The 16,363-nt window shown below is 38.9% G+C and overlaps 1 protein-coding gene across 33 annotated transcripts in view; it reads right to left on the bottom strand.

Annotated features, from left to right (window-relative positions):
• The window catches only part of ESRRG (estrogen related receptor gamma), a 408,522-nt gene that overhangs the window by 8,410 nt on the left and 383,749 nt on the right, over window positions 1-16,363 (bottom strand). For all 33 annotated transcript variants that reach the window (XM_056357274.1, XM_056357252.1, XM_056357267.1 and 30 more), the window contains one exon: window positions 5,867-6,136. In XM_056357274.1, coding sequence (XP_056213249.1) covers window positions 5,867-6,136 — 270 coding nt within the window. The remainder of the gene's footprint in view (window positions 1-5,866; window positions 6,137-16,363) is intronic.

Below are 16,363 nucleotides of genomic sequence, written 5' to 3'. Positions count from 1 at the left end.
TCAGGCAGCATAAAGGAAGAAATCATTACAGTGAATGAAGCAGCGAGGAGTATGCAGCAGCAAACGCAGACATTAAGGCGCTGATCAAATGTATCAGAGTGACAAACATCAGCAAGTACTTGAAAGACAGCAATCGCTGTGACGTTTGTGGTCCCATACAGCTGAGCAGTTCACAACCCCAAACCGGATAAATCAGTTTAGAAAGTTGTAGGATCGATCCTGCAAGAAATGGACGGGATGAAGGGTAAGAAGAGCATGCAAAATGTTTTCTGCTTTATATAAAGAAAATGAAATCCTAATCTGGATTATGTCTCAAATAAGAGGAATTTATTACCTAGATTGTGTCGCCAATCCAAAAACCACCGCAGTGTTTATTGTTGGGTGAGCTGTTCTCAGAATTACAGAACCCCTTCATCTCCTGCCTGAAAAGTATTCCAGATTTACACAGGGAAACTTGCATTTTTGCACAGTGCTTTGCCCACATTGTGTTTCTGTATAATCTTTTATGAGAAACACAACACAATGACATTTTGAAAAGCATACTTCTTAAGACAGAAGCAACCCATGGAAATTGTCGGTAGCAAATCAAACTTGTATGATTGATTTTAGTGAACAAGGTCTTAGTCTGGATTGTACTGGTTTGGCCTACTTTTAAGAAAAGACATGAAAACTGAAGCCTGAAAACAGTTTTTAAAACACAGTAGGAAACGAAGATGTAGTAAGAAAAGAAATTATTTCACAGAACACACCTATTTATTTCAAGGGCTAACTGAATTAGCAGTGAACTAAACCCACAGGCGTAAGGAAAAACATAGTAAACCACCTATTTTTTATTCGTGAAATAGCTTACTTTCCACTAGGATAGGTAGTGAGGGCAATAAATAGATGAATATTTCTGCAATGCAGAACAAATGGCATACTATGAACTGGTTCAAGTACCTACTCAATAAGGCTACTAAAACTCTGGAAAAGGGGAATTCAAATGATAGACCAGGGGGGTAAGATACCAACTAAAAGAAGATTTTGAATGAATGCTTCAAAATCCTTTTTCTCCACTACAAGATATAAGCAATTGCCATAAGGATCATTGAGAGCCACTAGTTGAGCGCTGTGGAACAGCAGGGTGAGTAACAGTGAAGACTAGCGATCGCACTGGTGATGCAGCAGTTCGTATCCTTGCTTTCCCACCCAGGCAATCCGCCCACCGGCACAGAGCTGGCCCCGGGCTGGCCTCGCTCCTCGCCCTTCGTCAGCCTCAACTACTAGAAAAAGAAAAAAAATAAAATTAAACCATCAGTTAACTCTGCTGCCATTCGCTTAATGCTATCATTAAGCAAATGGTAGCAGACAGTTCTCTCAGACCTGTGGGTGCTGTCTATTTGATTACGTACAATGGAATCCGAGGAAGAAACTGTTCGAGTAACATGAATACTCTGCCTAGTGGCAACTTCCTTTTCTAAAAATTTGTTTCCATGCTGTACCACTCTCTATACAAAACTCCATGAACGAGTTAACAGACCTTGCTATTTATATTTGGCAAAATAAACGTTGGTAACACACCAATAACACAGAGATGTACATGCATATTTTAATATATGCCTAGTCAAGATAGATACCTTTTAATCATGAATTCTAACACTAACAAGATGATTAAATCAAACAAAATGAAAAAACTGCTATTATTAGAAACTAAATGTAGTATGTTTTGACATAAGATAAGGCACAACCTATACTGGGAATAAAGATGATGTCCTGTGGAATAAGTGATTTATAGGGTCCTACTATTTTTTATTATGATAATATTATTTAATGGTGATAGCCTCGTGCTCTGGATACACTCTTTTGGTGGCTGGAAAGCTAAGTAAGTTGTAAGAATGAACAAATTATTTTTTTTTACCAGGACAGATGATCGTGGAACTTCAATGGCACCAATGTTGATCTGCGCTTTGTTGTGCTAAAATGCACAAGATACTTCTTGGTCCTCTAAATTTTCGATAGTGCATAGGGTTATACTTTTAAGTGCCTAGCACCCACATTTGGGTCAGATTTTTCAAGATGCCAGCAGCCTATTAGGCAGATGCACACAGATCAGATTTTCAAACGTGCTAATGCATTTTGACACTCCAGTTCCTTATGTTAGGTCTTAGATGGAAACTGAGCTTCTCTTAAAAATCTGGTCTCGGTTGCGACTCCTAAGCTCTTCTGCAGCATTTGGCCTGAAGGCACAGTTTAGACCTTACTGATTAGGCAATTTCAAAAAACTGCTCACCTGCAACTCCCTGTTTAGTACTACCTAATCGATACATGGAAGCATTTTCTAACACAAAAGAGACGGGCAGGTCATCTTTTCTGTGTCAGCGTCCACGTGTGCGTGGGTGCACTTGTGTACACTTCCAACACCGGCTGTAAATATTTCACCTTCCCTTACACACGAGGAAGTAATTGGTACATGCATGTTTTGGAAACCATTCAAAGTTGATTTTCTGCGTGGGTAAACAAAGTGCTCATTGGTGCCAGCTTGCTTCATTTGGGCGGTATGAGGTGGAACGCGGGGCTGCTGCGTTCTGCAGCTTCAAGGTACCTGCTTGCTTTTGTTAGAGAAGGCAGGGAAAGGAGGAAGGAACTCAGGATACTGACAGGATAAGGGCAACGCTGCTGTGAGAGGGACTTCTCTGGATTTCAAGCATAAAGGCTGTATTAATTACTATGGCATCAATGCAGATGTTTAAAACTAACCTGGTAAATTCCATATGAAGCACTACATATTAAACATACCTGTTGGAAACGTGCCTCTATAAACGTTAAGGCACATAGGACTGAAATGCCTATACATTTCAGTACTGTGCTCTTATATACGAATTTAAACTCTTCAGGTGCTATATGCACTCCATTGGAAATCAGTGACAATCTGCAAGGTTGATATATCTTGCATTTCTGGAAATTTGGGGAAGCAGCGTGGCACTGGCCAACCCTACAAAGGGAACATCTGATAACAGCTGGCAGAGAATCTCCCTGACAAACGGCTCCTCCTCCCCACCCTTCAGAAACCCAACGGCAGGATTAGCTCAGACCGACTCCCGCACAAGCAGACTGTGCAGGTCTAAAGAAAAGTTAGCAGCTGGGCTGTTTTAATGCTCACAGCACTGAGATTTGTTGGCCAAAAGAAAGCTTGTGGTATTTATTCAAACAAAATACAATCAATATGAAGACAACCTACAATTTCTTTTTCCTGCTTCTATAGACCAGCCGGGAAAGTACCGTGACACTATATCATAAATCACTAACACAGATACAGAGCTATAAAACCATCTTTGTCTACTGTTTGAAGTGGAGTCAACCTGGGAATCTTTCTAGGCAGTGCAGATAGGGCAAGAATGTCTGAAACACCTAAGATTTCTTATTATACTTCACCCATTCTCTCTACAGCTATAAAAAAGCTAATATATTTTAAACCCCAAAAATAAATACTCGAAGTTTTGTAAGAAAACAGATTTAGCAAGAAAATATATTAAAATGTGAATTGCTAACCGATTGATTTTATAATAGCACTTTTTTTTTCAGCTATAGCTGCATTTATGTCAATCAAGTTCATAGTTATGGAGAAATAAGCTATTTCTTTTTTTGTGTATGAAAAAATATTAAAACTTCAATTTTACTTTAATTTTAGCCAGCAATTGTAAATTAAAACACTAAGGGCCTGATATTGTTTGATGGGCTGTAATTCTGCAGGTGCTATTTTACACCTACTGGTCAGTGCAGCTACAGCTGGTACAAGTTTGGTATCTGCTGCATGTACAACCTGAAGCTGAAATGCTGAACCTGAACACCCAAAACATGCTGTTGAAAGGGAAGCTGAATGGCTGGGCTGCTTTTTAACTCCTCCTCGCAACACTTTCATTTCAGAATAGCAATTTTATTGCTTTCACTTACATGTGCCCTGAATTTTAGCGTGCTGAATTGCATTTATCTCTGACATCATCCTGGTTGTAATTCAGAATGAAATTAATGAAGCTACAGATTATTTTGATACACTCTATGCACAACGTACGACTCAACTTTTTTTGGCAGCGGTATCTTTTATTATAACTTAAACACTGCATGTCTTTTTTTGGGGGGTGTGGGTTGGGTGGAAGGTGTGAGTGGTATTTAACAACACATCCCTATATTCTAGCCCCTCATTCTTTTTACCAAGTAAACTATAGAAATATTTCTAATTCAGTCTTCGAATTACAGAATCAAAATAATACAAAAAACCTTCTCAATTTAGACTCCTAATTCCAGATCCCTTTCTTGTCCTGTTCATTAAACATGACCGATTTTGAGAAAAAAAATCTTCCTGTAGTTGCAAAGCATCCTCAAGTGTCTATTTACAATGGTCAAAAATTATAAATATATCTGCAATTAAAAATGATTTTGACCTTTGAGAGGCATTTCAGCTTTTTTTTAATTTTTATTCTGGAAATAAGATAATATTCTAAAACTAAGGGGAGAGTTAGTGGGGTGGAGAATATTTTACAAATAAACTAATAAGCATTTTGGCTTTGCATGCTTTGAATTATATTTCCAATTAAAAATGCAGGGTGCTAAATCACATTACAAAGACAAATAGGAAAGTACAACTTCATTGTTGAAAACAATTTCCCTCCTATCAATCTGAGGATTCATGCATCAATATTGTAGATGAACTGTTAATTACAAAATCAATTAAAAAATTATTTCTAAAAACAGTCACGCGTCCTGGCTCTCAGGGGGGCAATTTGGGCAGAAGGTCTCATCTCACTAGGACCGCGCCAAATCACAAGTCGTCATCCACAAGTAAGCAAAAGCAATCTGGTTTTTCATTTTTCAGCGCGGCTGAGCCCAGCCTGAGATTGATCGTCACATATGGCCCCAGAAAACAAACTGTCAATACCTTGAATGCTGCAGAATTTGAACAAATAGCCGTCCGCCCATTCAAGCCACTCATTGCATCCCATTTAACAGATTTTATTGACAGTTTCCTTCTTGTAATTAAAGGGAAAACTACTGGCCAGCAACCAAGATAAAGTTCAAAGATAGGGTCAAAACAAAAGCAGATGGAGGGGCACGGTGTGACTGTCAATGGAACATAGCATCAGAGCGTGTTATTGACACACAGGTATCTAATGATCGGCACGTCATTAAAGAGGGATCTATCGTGAACTTTATGCAAATGCTAAAAGGGACTTAAGACCACAATAAAGCTTTAAGGAGACACAAAAGGAAAAACAACAAAGCACAAACGATTTTTACTTATCTGACAGTATTCACTGCTTCAGCACTTTTAAATTCAAATGCAGAAAAAAAAAATTCTGAGATTTTTAACCCTTGCTGCAGAGGTACATAATTTTTCCAGAAGCATTCTCATAAATGCAGAGGATCCGTAAGGTAAGGTGTGGTCCTTGTGAGATTAAAGGGGAATGTCCTCCCTCCTCCCACACCCTGAATTCACCCTATCAAATAAATCACTAGCTGCCTTTAAAGAGAATGTATACAGCATATTCTCACGCACCCTTTCTGTTTCCTTTAATTGCAATGATTAGACTTGTCTGGATTATGGAATGGATTTCGGAGAACACCACCTATATTCATTTGAAGGGATCTTTGCCTGTAAAATACTCTCCAAATCATACAGCGCAGTATCCTCTACTCCCTTACCAACACAATTACTTAGAACCAGAAAGTTCTTAGTTTGAACTGCTCTGCTGCCTTTTAGACTAGGATCTGATTAGCAGTTTCTTATTCTACACCCGTGTTTAAAACAAGCATGCAGAAAGCTTTATGGAGAAGGAAAAAAAAAAAAAGTGACATATTAAAAATGTAGCAACTGTCATGCCACTCTGCCAACCTGAATTAGCAAGTGCTATAGCTTTGAGGGTGACAAACTCTTCTTTCTCCAGCTTCATGCTCTTGTATTTCTTTACCAGCTGCAGTATGGCATTGTTAAGGTCAAGAAGGCCTGCCAATTTGGACTGGTCTTCATCCATAATATAATCTTCAGCGTATACGAGCTCATCCTCAAAAGAAAGTGACCGGTATACAACACCAAGGATCAGAATCTCCATCCAAGCACTTTGCAGAAGGCTCATCTGGTCAGCTAGAGACAAAGTGGAGAAACCTGAATAGGAAAAAAAATACAGGAAAAATATTAAGCACTTCTGGGTTTCTCAGAAATCTGCTCCTCTTTCTGATTTCATTTTAAATACATGGCGATAAAACATGTACATCATCTATTATTCTCCCTTCTGCTTTTGTGCCTCTCCTCCCCATCCTACTACAGGAAAGTGAATCAATATAAAATCAAACATTTCCTAGTCAACATACAAAGTTATTAAACAAGTTGGGATTTGCAGGCTCCTTTTGTAAGAATCCTATTAATTTGGGGAGTATTGCACTGACAGTCTGTGATTTGTATCATGTCTTCTTTGTTCTGAAATACATAAAACCTGATGCTGTGAAACAGGGATCTGAGGACTCCATTTCATCATTACCATAAACCAAGAAGGATAATTTTGGAGAGAAAAAAAAAAAACAACCAAAAAACCACAGCTTTTTTAAAAGGGAAGATTTGCTGTTTTAATAGAATTAAGGTGATTATCACAAAGAGGAAAATTCTCTTTGAACTTTAACCTCAGGGGAAAGAGAAGTGACACCTGCCCTTCGAAGAAAAGATGCTAATTACTTCCGTAATGGCCCCCACCTCCGCTACACTTGTTGAAGTAACAGTGTGGCATATTTGAAGCGCCAACTAAAGAGCAGTCACACCATCCTTTTTCTGAGGGCAACCAAAAATTTAATAAATGCCTCTTAATGAATCTAACATTTGCTTTTTTTTTTCTCCCCTGCTGTCTTTCCTAATAGGATCACTGAGGGCAAGCATCTTTTCTGTCTTACCTTTTCAGACTCTTGTTTACAGTACCTGTTAATTTATTATATCAAACTGCTAATATTCCAATCACATTAGGAGCTACACAACAATATGGGAGAAGAAGCAATTTTCCTGGCCTGTTGGTGAAATGCAGTAATTTGCCAGTTGGCACCATCAACCACAAGTACTTAATAAAATCATCAAAGGGGATTAGTCAAGCTTTTCTTAAAGGGTCTTAAGACATGTCTGAAGCTTTCATTTAGTTGTTTGTGGAGCTGCTTACATGTCCTTTGACAGGGTTCCCACTGTAAGAACATTCTTTTTGGTGTTCAATTATGCTTAAATGCATTTTTCTGTTTTGAAAGTCGAGAGTCACAGTCAAGCAGGAATATATCATCAACTAGCAAATCTGCAAGGCATCCACTCCAAACAAGATTTTCTTTATAAGCATTAAGCAGCAAAACTAATACAATAAAAAAGAAAACCCCACATCCAAACCACCAGGCATCCATAAAAAATGAAACATAAAACTGGCTGCATGCTCTCTCTCCCCCTCTCATTTTTCTCTCCCTCCTTATTTGTTTTCATTTTCTCTTACTGTCTTTTGAGTCTTGTGATAGAACTGTAGCTCTCTGCCTTCAAAAAAACCAAAACCAACAAAAACAAACAACCCAACAAAACCTGAGCCAACAACAAGGAAACCCTTGAAGAGGTGACAATGGAAAATAACACATCTGCGATTAAAATAAAGAAGAGGGAAATGGAGAAGAAATAATCATTTGAAAGGTTATAGGGATGAATTCATGATTTCAATTAGCTTCAACATTTCTGTTCCTTCCCGTCTTTCAAGAACCAGTTTTTCTGCAGTAGCAGATGGACAGCGAATGTAGCCTGCAGCACCGTCCTGTGACAGCCCCATTCTCCCTCCCAGACACTGCTGTTAGTAAATAGATTTACACATTCTCCAATCTCCACACATCTTTCTGCCGAATAATTAAAAGCAGGATGATTAGTTTATTGAGTGGAAGGAGGAACTTTTTTATTGAGGTCCATCCACGATTTTATCAGGGCCAGCACTTTTACGGTTGTCATGAGGGTGCAGGCATCCAATTTTTCTTATCTGCCTGATTAATACAAACGCTGTTTCAGGACGCATTAATTAACAGATACAAATCTACGTTCTCATGGAAGGATCAATACAGAGAAGAAAAGAGGCATCAATGTGAATTTAGTGCTGATGATGGAGAAGGCACTCTATTGACATTTACGTGCATAGAAACTTTAAAGTTGCAGTGGAGCCCTTTTGTCCCTGTGATTTACAAATTAACAATTTTTCAGGTATAACAATGTTGCACACTCTTCTGAAGAGTTTAATTAAGCAAAAAGCAATAAAATCAGTTTTGATTTAAAAAAGTTTAACCTGCAATTTTTCTCTGTATTTTTTTTCCCCTGAAAACTCTCAACATCCTTCTTTTATTTACTTATCTATTTTAGTATAGGTTTATTGGCCTTGGTTTTGGTGTTTGGGTTTTTTTTAAGTAATGCTATGTTTCAATAACATTTATTGTGTGCCACAGTCAAAGGAAATTACATATGCCCCATGAGGGGGAAAAATGGGATGCTGGTGATAACTTACTGTACTGCACTCTTGAAAAATCTGCATTCTGGTGCAGGAAATACACTAATTGTTTTTACATGACATAAAAAAATTCAAAATACATTTTTTACGTTATAGAAAAGCTAGCCAATATAAACCCCACTGTTCTTCTCTGCAATAATAAATCAAATAAATATGATTATTTTCTTCCTGATCGAAGTAAATTTCCCTTGAAAGCCTGCTCAGTGAAAGCATGTTTTAACTTTTAAGGGCATCCCTCATGGGAATATAAAGCTGCATCAAGTTGTAATTAATCTGTTTTTGTTTTGTTTTGATTTTTCAGAAAATGTAAAAGCATCCAGCGTAGTTTTTGTATCAGACCAATGCCCTTTTAATAGCTGTTCAGCAAGTCACAGTTAAAAGAACTGATTACACAGGCATGTGTATTTACATACAGAGATTTATTTTTAATTGTTTGCAGGAGGTTATACTTACTTCGTGCCAACCTGTGCTCTGATTCTCTGAGCTTTTGTTATATGAATCCCCTAGGTCAACCACATTTTGTGACAAGTGGGCATTTTCTATTTTAAAATGTAAGTTATTTTTTAAGGACCCTCCAGACCAGACAAAATACACTTCCAGCAGCCTGGACTGGTGTTAGCCTCCCCAGTCGTAACTCCAAGCTCTTTCCAGGCTGCCCTGAGACACTGCATGATGATGTGGTTTGGAACTTTGTCATGCATGGTGTGGGTCCTTAATCCTTACGAGTCTTGCAGGTCAGCGTTTTAAATGTAGAATTGCATAAGGGCTTTGTAAAATACCATGTTGTGTACCTTCTCCTCCCTTAGCATGTACCATATTGGTGACAACTTTGATCTCTCTCCATCTCCCTCCCCAAGTCAATGCCATTTAATGTATCTCAGGCGCTTGCTGGCAGGATGACTCTGTACCTTGACCTGCAGTTAAATAGCATGTTTATCTGCGACAGAGTGCACTCCAAATAAACCAGATGACAGTTTGCAATAACGTCATTTGGAAGGATTGAAAGGCTTCTCAAGAGTCAGGTACCCCTGAGGTAAGAAGCTTGAAGGAAGCATGTTTTGTGCCAACCCTCCTGCCATCTTCTACTAGACACTCATGTGCTTGACAATGATGCCATGGGCACTTGTCAAGATTTTTTTTTTTTTCCTTTTTGCCTAGCAAACTGATGCACTTTGCAGTCAACTTACAAAAAAGGCTAAGCATTTGAAAGTGTGAAGGGCAAAAAATATCTGACGGCTAGTCTTCAAAAATACACTTTCATTTCAGAAAGCATAAATGTTTATTTCCTGAGCTGAGTGTTGACAGAAATAGGCTGCAGCGCAGGCATATGAATTTAACCCCTTGTAGGCATTCCTTTCAGTGCGGGTTTTATGTGGCTGAATGCAAGCATTGTAAATCTACAGGGTGTCTCGTAATATCAGTTAACAATAGCATTGATTTGCTGGTTACAGATTTCTTCCTTCCTGTTTTTTCCTTCTTTCTCCTCCTTTCAGGGACTGTAGTGTTTCTCCAGCTAAAAATAGATACTTTTCTACAAACAGCGCATCACACTCAAATTGTAATTATGCTGTAATGACTCACTGAGAACACCGAGTGTGGATTGAGAAAAGGTTGATTGAGCAACTGAACATATGCTTGGTTGTGGGGTTTTTTTTCCCTTTCTCATACCAGTAAACCCAAAGCTCAAAGGAAGCAGCAATAAATAGGTAAAAAGGCCTTAGCATTTTTAATATAGAACAATCAGCAGCGAGCTGGCTGCGCTCCACAGCGCCCAGCACTCGAAGCCAGCTCCAAACACAGTTCATGGTCTCTTAGCCAGAGCTGTTTAAACCACAGATCTTTTCAAATATCGGCACATGCACCGCTTGCTCTCTATTTCACATTGCACACAGCTCCATGCTAAACAGGGTAAATCTTTTATATTCCTGAAGACCCTTTCCTCTACTTCATTAAGATGGACTTCATGGACACTAACTCACTAGGGGCTAGAGTGAAGCAGCTGCAGATGGTCAAGTGCCAAGGTAAGATCTGTGCCTTGCACACAGCACTCCAAGAACTACTGGACACAAAAAAAAAAAAAAAACCAAAAAAAAAAAAAAAAAAAAAAAAAGAAGAAAGAAAAGACAGTGGCTGGACTTACCCCTACCGTTATTTTCAGCCTTAAACATTTGACGCGATGCCTAAATCACGTTACTTGGACTCAAATTGTTGGGGTATTTTGGGTTTGTTTTTTTTTTTACTTTGCAGGGAATGAACTTCCCTTCCTCTCTGTTACACGTTTAGAAATCCAAATATTTGATCAAACCAAGTATGAAATTTCTGGCAAATCTGCGAGTCGCATGTTTTTTCTGATAATCGCCTCCCATTTATTTTACCAGTTGTTTTTGTGATTGTCAGTTTTATGAGTAAAATATTCCACTTGCTGCCCTGGTTTGTACTTCAAATATCTTAATTTACATTTTTTATAATCAAAGCTGTGCTTGAAAAAGACATGTTCACTAGTGTGTTGCAGATTCAATATATTTATACAGTCGAAATACCACAGTTGGATTTTAAAATTATTTATGCTTAATTTTGATAGATTAACTTCCTTCTAAATGTTTTATGGGTACTGATGTTCCCAGTGCAATTTCCTTATTTCAAAAATGATCTACAGTCACCACTGTCAAAAGAACAAACTAATACTGTAAACACTTTTTTAAAAAACCTTTTCTTTCAGCCCAGATTACTTTATTTGGGGAGCGTGTGGCCTCACGGTCAAATGACAAACAGTGGGCCAAGGGCTCATCCCAGCAGCACGGACGTGAACGTACAGAAAAACTCCGTTTCGAGGCCAGACTTGGGCCCCGCGCACTCTCGGACACGCAGCTGTGGCTGCGGCCTCCTCTCCCCTCCCTGGCACACACTCCGCGCTCGCCCGGACCCATCCTACAACTTCAGCTGGCTTCCAGGGATGTAAACAAAGGCCAGAGACATTTCAGCAGTGAAATTTCTGCTGGGGCTATGTACTATTTTCTAGATGTGATCACGGTATTTACTGAGGGAAGCCTTTATAGCCTGACTGCCCCTTGCCATTATTCTCTCAGAAATCCCAGGAAGAAGATGGCATGATTCATTTTTCTCGGGTATATCTAGAGCTGAATGTCCCACATAGATCTGAATTAAGAGACCTTTTTCTTACTTTTTTAATTATTTTTTATTTTATATAAAAATATATATTTCTATAAAAAAACCTTAATTTTACTCTTTAAAGTAAAAAGAATCCTTTTTACTGCATTAATCCAAGAAAACCCAGATTTAATTGTATTTCAAAATACTCTGTAGTCTAAAAATACATATCAAGACCCACAAACATTTCAGCGGTTAGGAAAACCATTAACCAGAAGGAGAGCGCTCTCACTAATCACCAAACATATTTTGCAGATTATGGATGAAATTTTGTGAAAGCTGGAACAGAAACGGATACAACTCATCATGCCAGGGTGAACCCACTATTCCAGTTTTTTTCTTTTTCATACCCATTGGCTCATGGAGCCCCTGACCAGAGGGCTAGTAAGTGCATGTGACGCCATAACAAGCTGAAATTTAAGTACGACTCAGAATTTTCATGTGAAGGGTGTCAGCTCACAAAACAAAAACCACAGGTATTTGCCCAAACTTGAAAATCACAAATCAAGTTTCAAAGCACAAACTACAACTAACCAGAAATACAGCCAAAGGCTCAACTTACGCTGCTTGCTGGATTCAGCTTCCAAGCTATTTAGAACTGATGTGCTACAGTTAAAGTCATGTTTAGAAATTAGTTTCATCCAGTAACTTTTGCACAGTAAACCCACCGCCTGTTCCGAGCGATGCTTTGCTATCTAGCATCTCCTTCTGCCCCTGTAGCAGAGCGCTGCGAAAGCAGCACCAGGGCTGTGTTGTGAGTGGCGTGCTCTGCGCTACGAGTTGTGACTGCCATCTGTTAGCTGGGCGGCTGTGGGAGAGGGAAGATCAGACTGCACACACAGAGGTGCCCAAGAATTACTCTGACTCGAATACGAAAAGCAAAACGCATGTGGAGAGTGCTGGGATGTCTTCAGCCAAGCCTGTGCACTTTCTCGGGTTTTATTTAAGTGTGTTTGCATTCCTAACTCTTGCTGTTCTTATAAAATATACATTATTTTTTATATAATTTATAACACACAGAAAATGCCTATGATAAGCACTTTTTCACTAACACCTACCAGTAAGATGGGAAATGCCGCACAGAGCACTACGAAACCCCAGGCTTTTATCACAACGCTACTTTCATCTCACTGAAACAACGGCAGAGAGATGGCATGGCAATAAAAATGCATTCACACTGTATGTCCCTCTCAATCCATTATGAACAATGGATTCTCACTAAGCAAATATTCGCTTGTCAGAAGTATTTGCGACACTGGATTCATTCAGCAGGACTAAGTAAGTGAAGTTCACAGCAATTTAAAAGCAGCAAATTAGACATTTACAAACAGTGAAGATGCTGCTTGTCTAGCGTGACCTTTTACTCAAGCTATACAAAAAAGTGTTAATGTAATTTAAATACCAGTTAAAGAGATTTCTGGTTTGTCTTTTACCCTGAGAAACCTTACATGATAACACTGAACAGGAGCTATTCAAGCTTGTCATTTCTTCCCCGGGTAAGATGCATATAGTGAGGTGCAACTCACTATAGTTCAAATTGATTTCAGTACTTAAATCAGAGACACCCCTCTCTAACCACCCAAGTATTTCTAGGCAGCTACTTTTACATTTCTTATTTCTAGTTACAGCACAAGTTCTTGTGAGCTGCTGCTTTAGCAACGGTAATGGAAAGGAGCTGGAAAACATGACTGTTTAAGCATGTCTCCCTGACTTCACATAACCAGCTTCAGTTGCTAATACTCTGCAGTGAAACATTAAAGATGAAAAAACCTGGTGAGTCACCTCTTGCTTTAGGACAGATTTGGTAAGGCCCCCACATACGGAGTACTTTATAAAGGCATTGCTGGAAACCTGTCGTTTGAAGTAGTGTACTCTTTATTTCCATTAATTTTCATTTCACACCTTACTATTTCAGTATTTACTGAGAAAAAGGAAAATATAAGACAACAGATTTAAACAGATTAATATTTGCTTCCCTTTGGGCTGGTTTTACCACTGGAACTTCCACAATTTTAAATAGTTTTCCTGCAAATTCACACCAATCTTCTATTAAAAAGAAGCCAGGCCAAACACTTATATTTTGATTTATGATTAGATGCTCTGAGAACAGAGGAAGACCTGATAAGTAGTAAGCTGCTTCCCCCCATATGTTAAGACATTGGCACTCCTTGGGCATTACCTTCTCTGCCGTTAGGTTCTGAATTCCAAGATATGGACAATGGGAGAAGCTTTAAAATTCAGACTAGCACTCCAGTATGGCCCAAGGTAGCTGTACGTCTCCTTAAGGTCAGCAAAATGAACTTGCAGATTCCTGAGGATGATCTTTCTATTGCACTACATACGTGATCTGATCTGTTTTATTTAAAGTTAACTCTTGCAGTTCTTTAAATAGCAACCTTCGAACATGGTTTGGTTAGACTACAGAGGATTTTTACTGAACTCTTATTGAAGACAGCAGAGGCAGATGACATGGCATGGTATGCTCCTAAAACCATCTCTGCCCCTAGGCTTGAAAAGTCTGCAGCTGGGGTACAGCATTTTATATGAAATCTGCTTTTTAAAATCTCTACAGTGTTTTGAGGTATCACCTGCATGCCCAGACTTTTGCATGGGAGAAAATGGAGTGGGATTGTATTTATGACCCTGATTGTTTTCTTTCACTGACCTTATATATATATAAAAAAAGGAAAATCATATTTTCAACATAAATCTTGATTTCACACAAATTTTCCTTCGGTCTGTTGTGACGTATTTATTTGAGTATGGGTACACTAAAGCCAGATCGTGGGTGAAAAAATAAAAACTACATTCTGTCATTAGTAAAGTGACTGTAGAAGAAAAACAAGCCTCATCCACAGAGCCGAATGTCTCTCAAAATCCCATCCAGAAAACGGTAACACAGTTCATCTTAGAACTGCCAGCACTATATGCACATACCCTATGTGCAGTATGCCTTATCGAGATCCTTCGAAGAGTCCAGCTAGCAGAAATGAAGCTGCAATCACACATAATTAAACAAAAAGTGTCAACACTTTTCTCTTTTTTTTAAATTTATTTTACTTATTTATTTAACCAAACTGAACAAAACTAAAAATAAACCAAACCCACAAACTTGAGAGAGGAACCTAACTCAACTAATAACAACAGTCAGCGTTAGTCTGGGTGCTGCTCGCTTCAACCTTTGTGCTCCCAACACTGCACACAGACTGGGAATATCAAGAAATTCAGATTCCAGCTTCTTCAGCCTGGTGCACATTAGGCTTCAAACCCAAGTTTGCTGGATTATAAAATAGCAGGGTAGTTTGGGTTTGGTTGGTTTTTTCACAGAAAGGAGAAACTTTCTGTGCATTTAATACAGCTGCCTTTTATTAATACCCTCTGTGGGTCTGCTTTGAGAGCGCTTTTCCTCAGGGAAGGCCGGGTCACTGCTGTTTGCCTTTTGCTCCCCTGGGGAAGCCACCAGTCATCTCCTCACTGAGAGCGGTGGCGATCCCTGCTCCCTCCGTCTTTCCATCAGGCAAAGTCAGGTTTCCAGGAATTCCCCAATCAGGTTAATAATATGAATCCAATACTGGCATGTATTAGCATACGGAGACAACCATGCTTACGATCCAATCAACGTATCCGTGTTAACCCTGTAGGAGACAGCTAAAATCTCTTCCCACAGCCAAAGCAAAAACTTCAGGTTGCAGAATTTGGGGTAAATATATCCTTTTGCCCTCTGGCAGGAAAACGACAGCTCAGAACACTGTCTCAACACATCTTCCTTCTTCCCAGTTTTTAAAACTTTTCTGTAAGTTAGTTGGTTTTCTTAATGTGCTGCTGATGCCAAAAAATTCAAATGATGTTTAAAGTCTCCCTGGTTTGGGGGAAGAGAGTCACACACATTCTCCTACACGAATGTGAAATTTCTAGTTTACCTAGTTGAGTGTATATGTACCATTAAGATCATCTCTGGAGGCTGTGTCTTAAGTCTACAACAGTCCACACACAGAAAAAAAAAAAAAAGAGAGAAAAAAGAAAGAAAAAAAAAAAGGAAGCTGCCTGATTCTAATACACCTAATTAGCCATCGGCAGACTCTTAATTGCATACATTAGGATGATTCCATAGTGGAGATTAATTCTAAATATACCCAAGCAGCTGGTTAAGATGCCATGGATTACAGTGTGGACTGTACTTTTCCACTTAATTAGATATCAAAATTAAGCAGCAACAAGCATTTTGACATAACGGGGATCAAGCCGCCGCTTGGCATCCCAGAGCTGCACTAAAGTGACCGCTAAACAGAGCCGCACAGATGGAGAGATATTAAATGCCGCACTGGAAAGTAATTTCAAATAATAAAATATCAATATTTACATTTTAATTACCCCTACTGAGAGCCGCTCTGTCATTTTCACTATTGCCGACGCAGCAAGGGGTAGTGGAATGACATTGCGGCTCTGACTGCAATGACTATTTTGTTTCCATTAAAGAATGACAAGTGTTTTAGAGGCAGTGACACCCAGTGTGTGAACAAGAATGACAGCAGATCAGAAAATTCCTATTAGGGGAATAAATGACTCAACAAGAGAATTTACTTCAAGCAGCCGGCTCCTCCTTGAAACACATAATCCTTTCTAGATTTTCTGCAGAAAGTTTATTATTAGAGGTGCCTTGGAGAAACCTT

The sequence above is a fragment of the Falco biarmicus genome, chromosome 12 (assembly GCF_023638135.1).
Source record: "Falco biarmicus isolate bFalBia1 chromosome 12, bFalBia1.pri, whole genome shotgun sequence".
NCBI classification, from domain to species: domain Eukaryota; kingdom Metazoa; phylum Chordata; class Aves; order Falconiformes; family Falconidae; genus Falco; species Falco biarmicus.
This window is presented reverse-complemented; position numbering and strand designations above follow the sequence as displayed.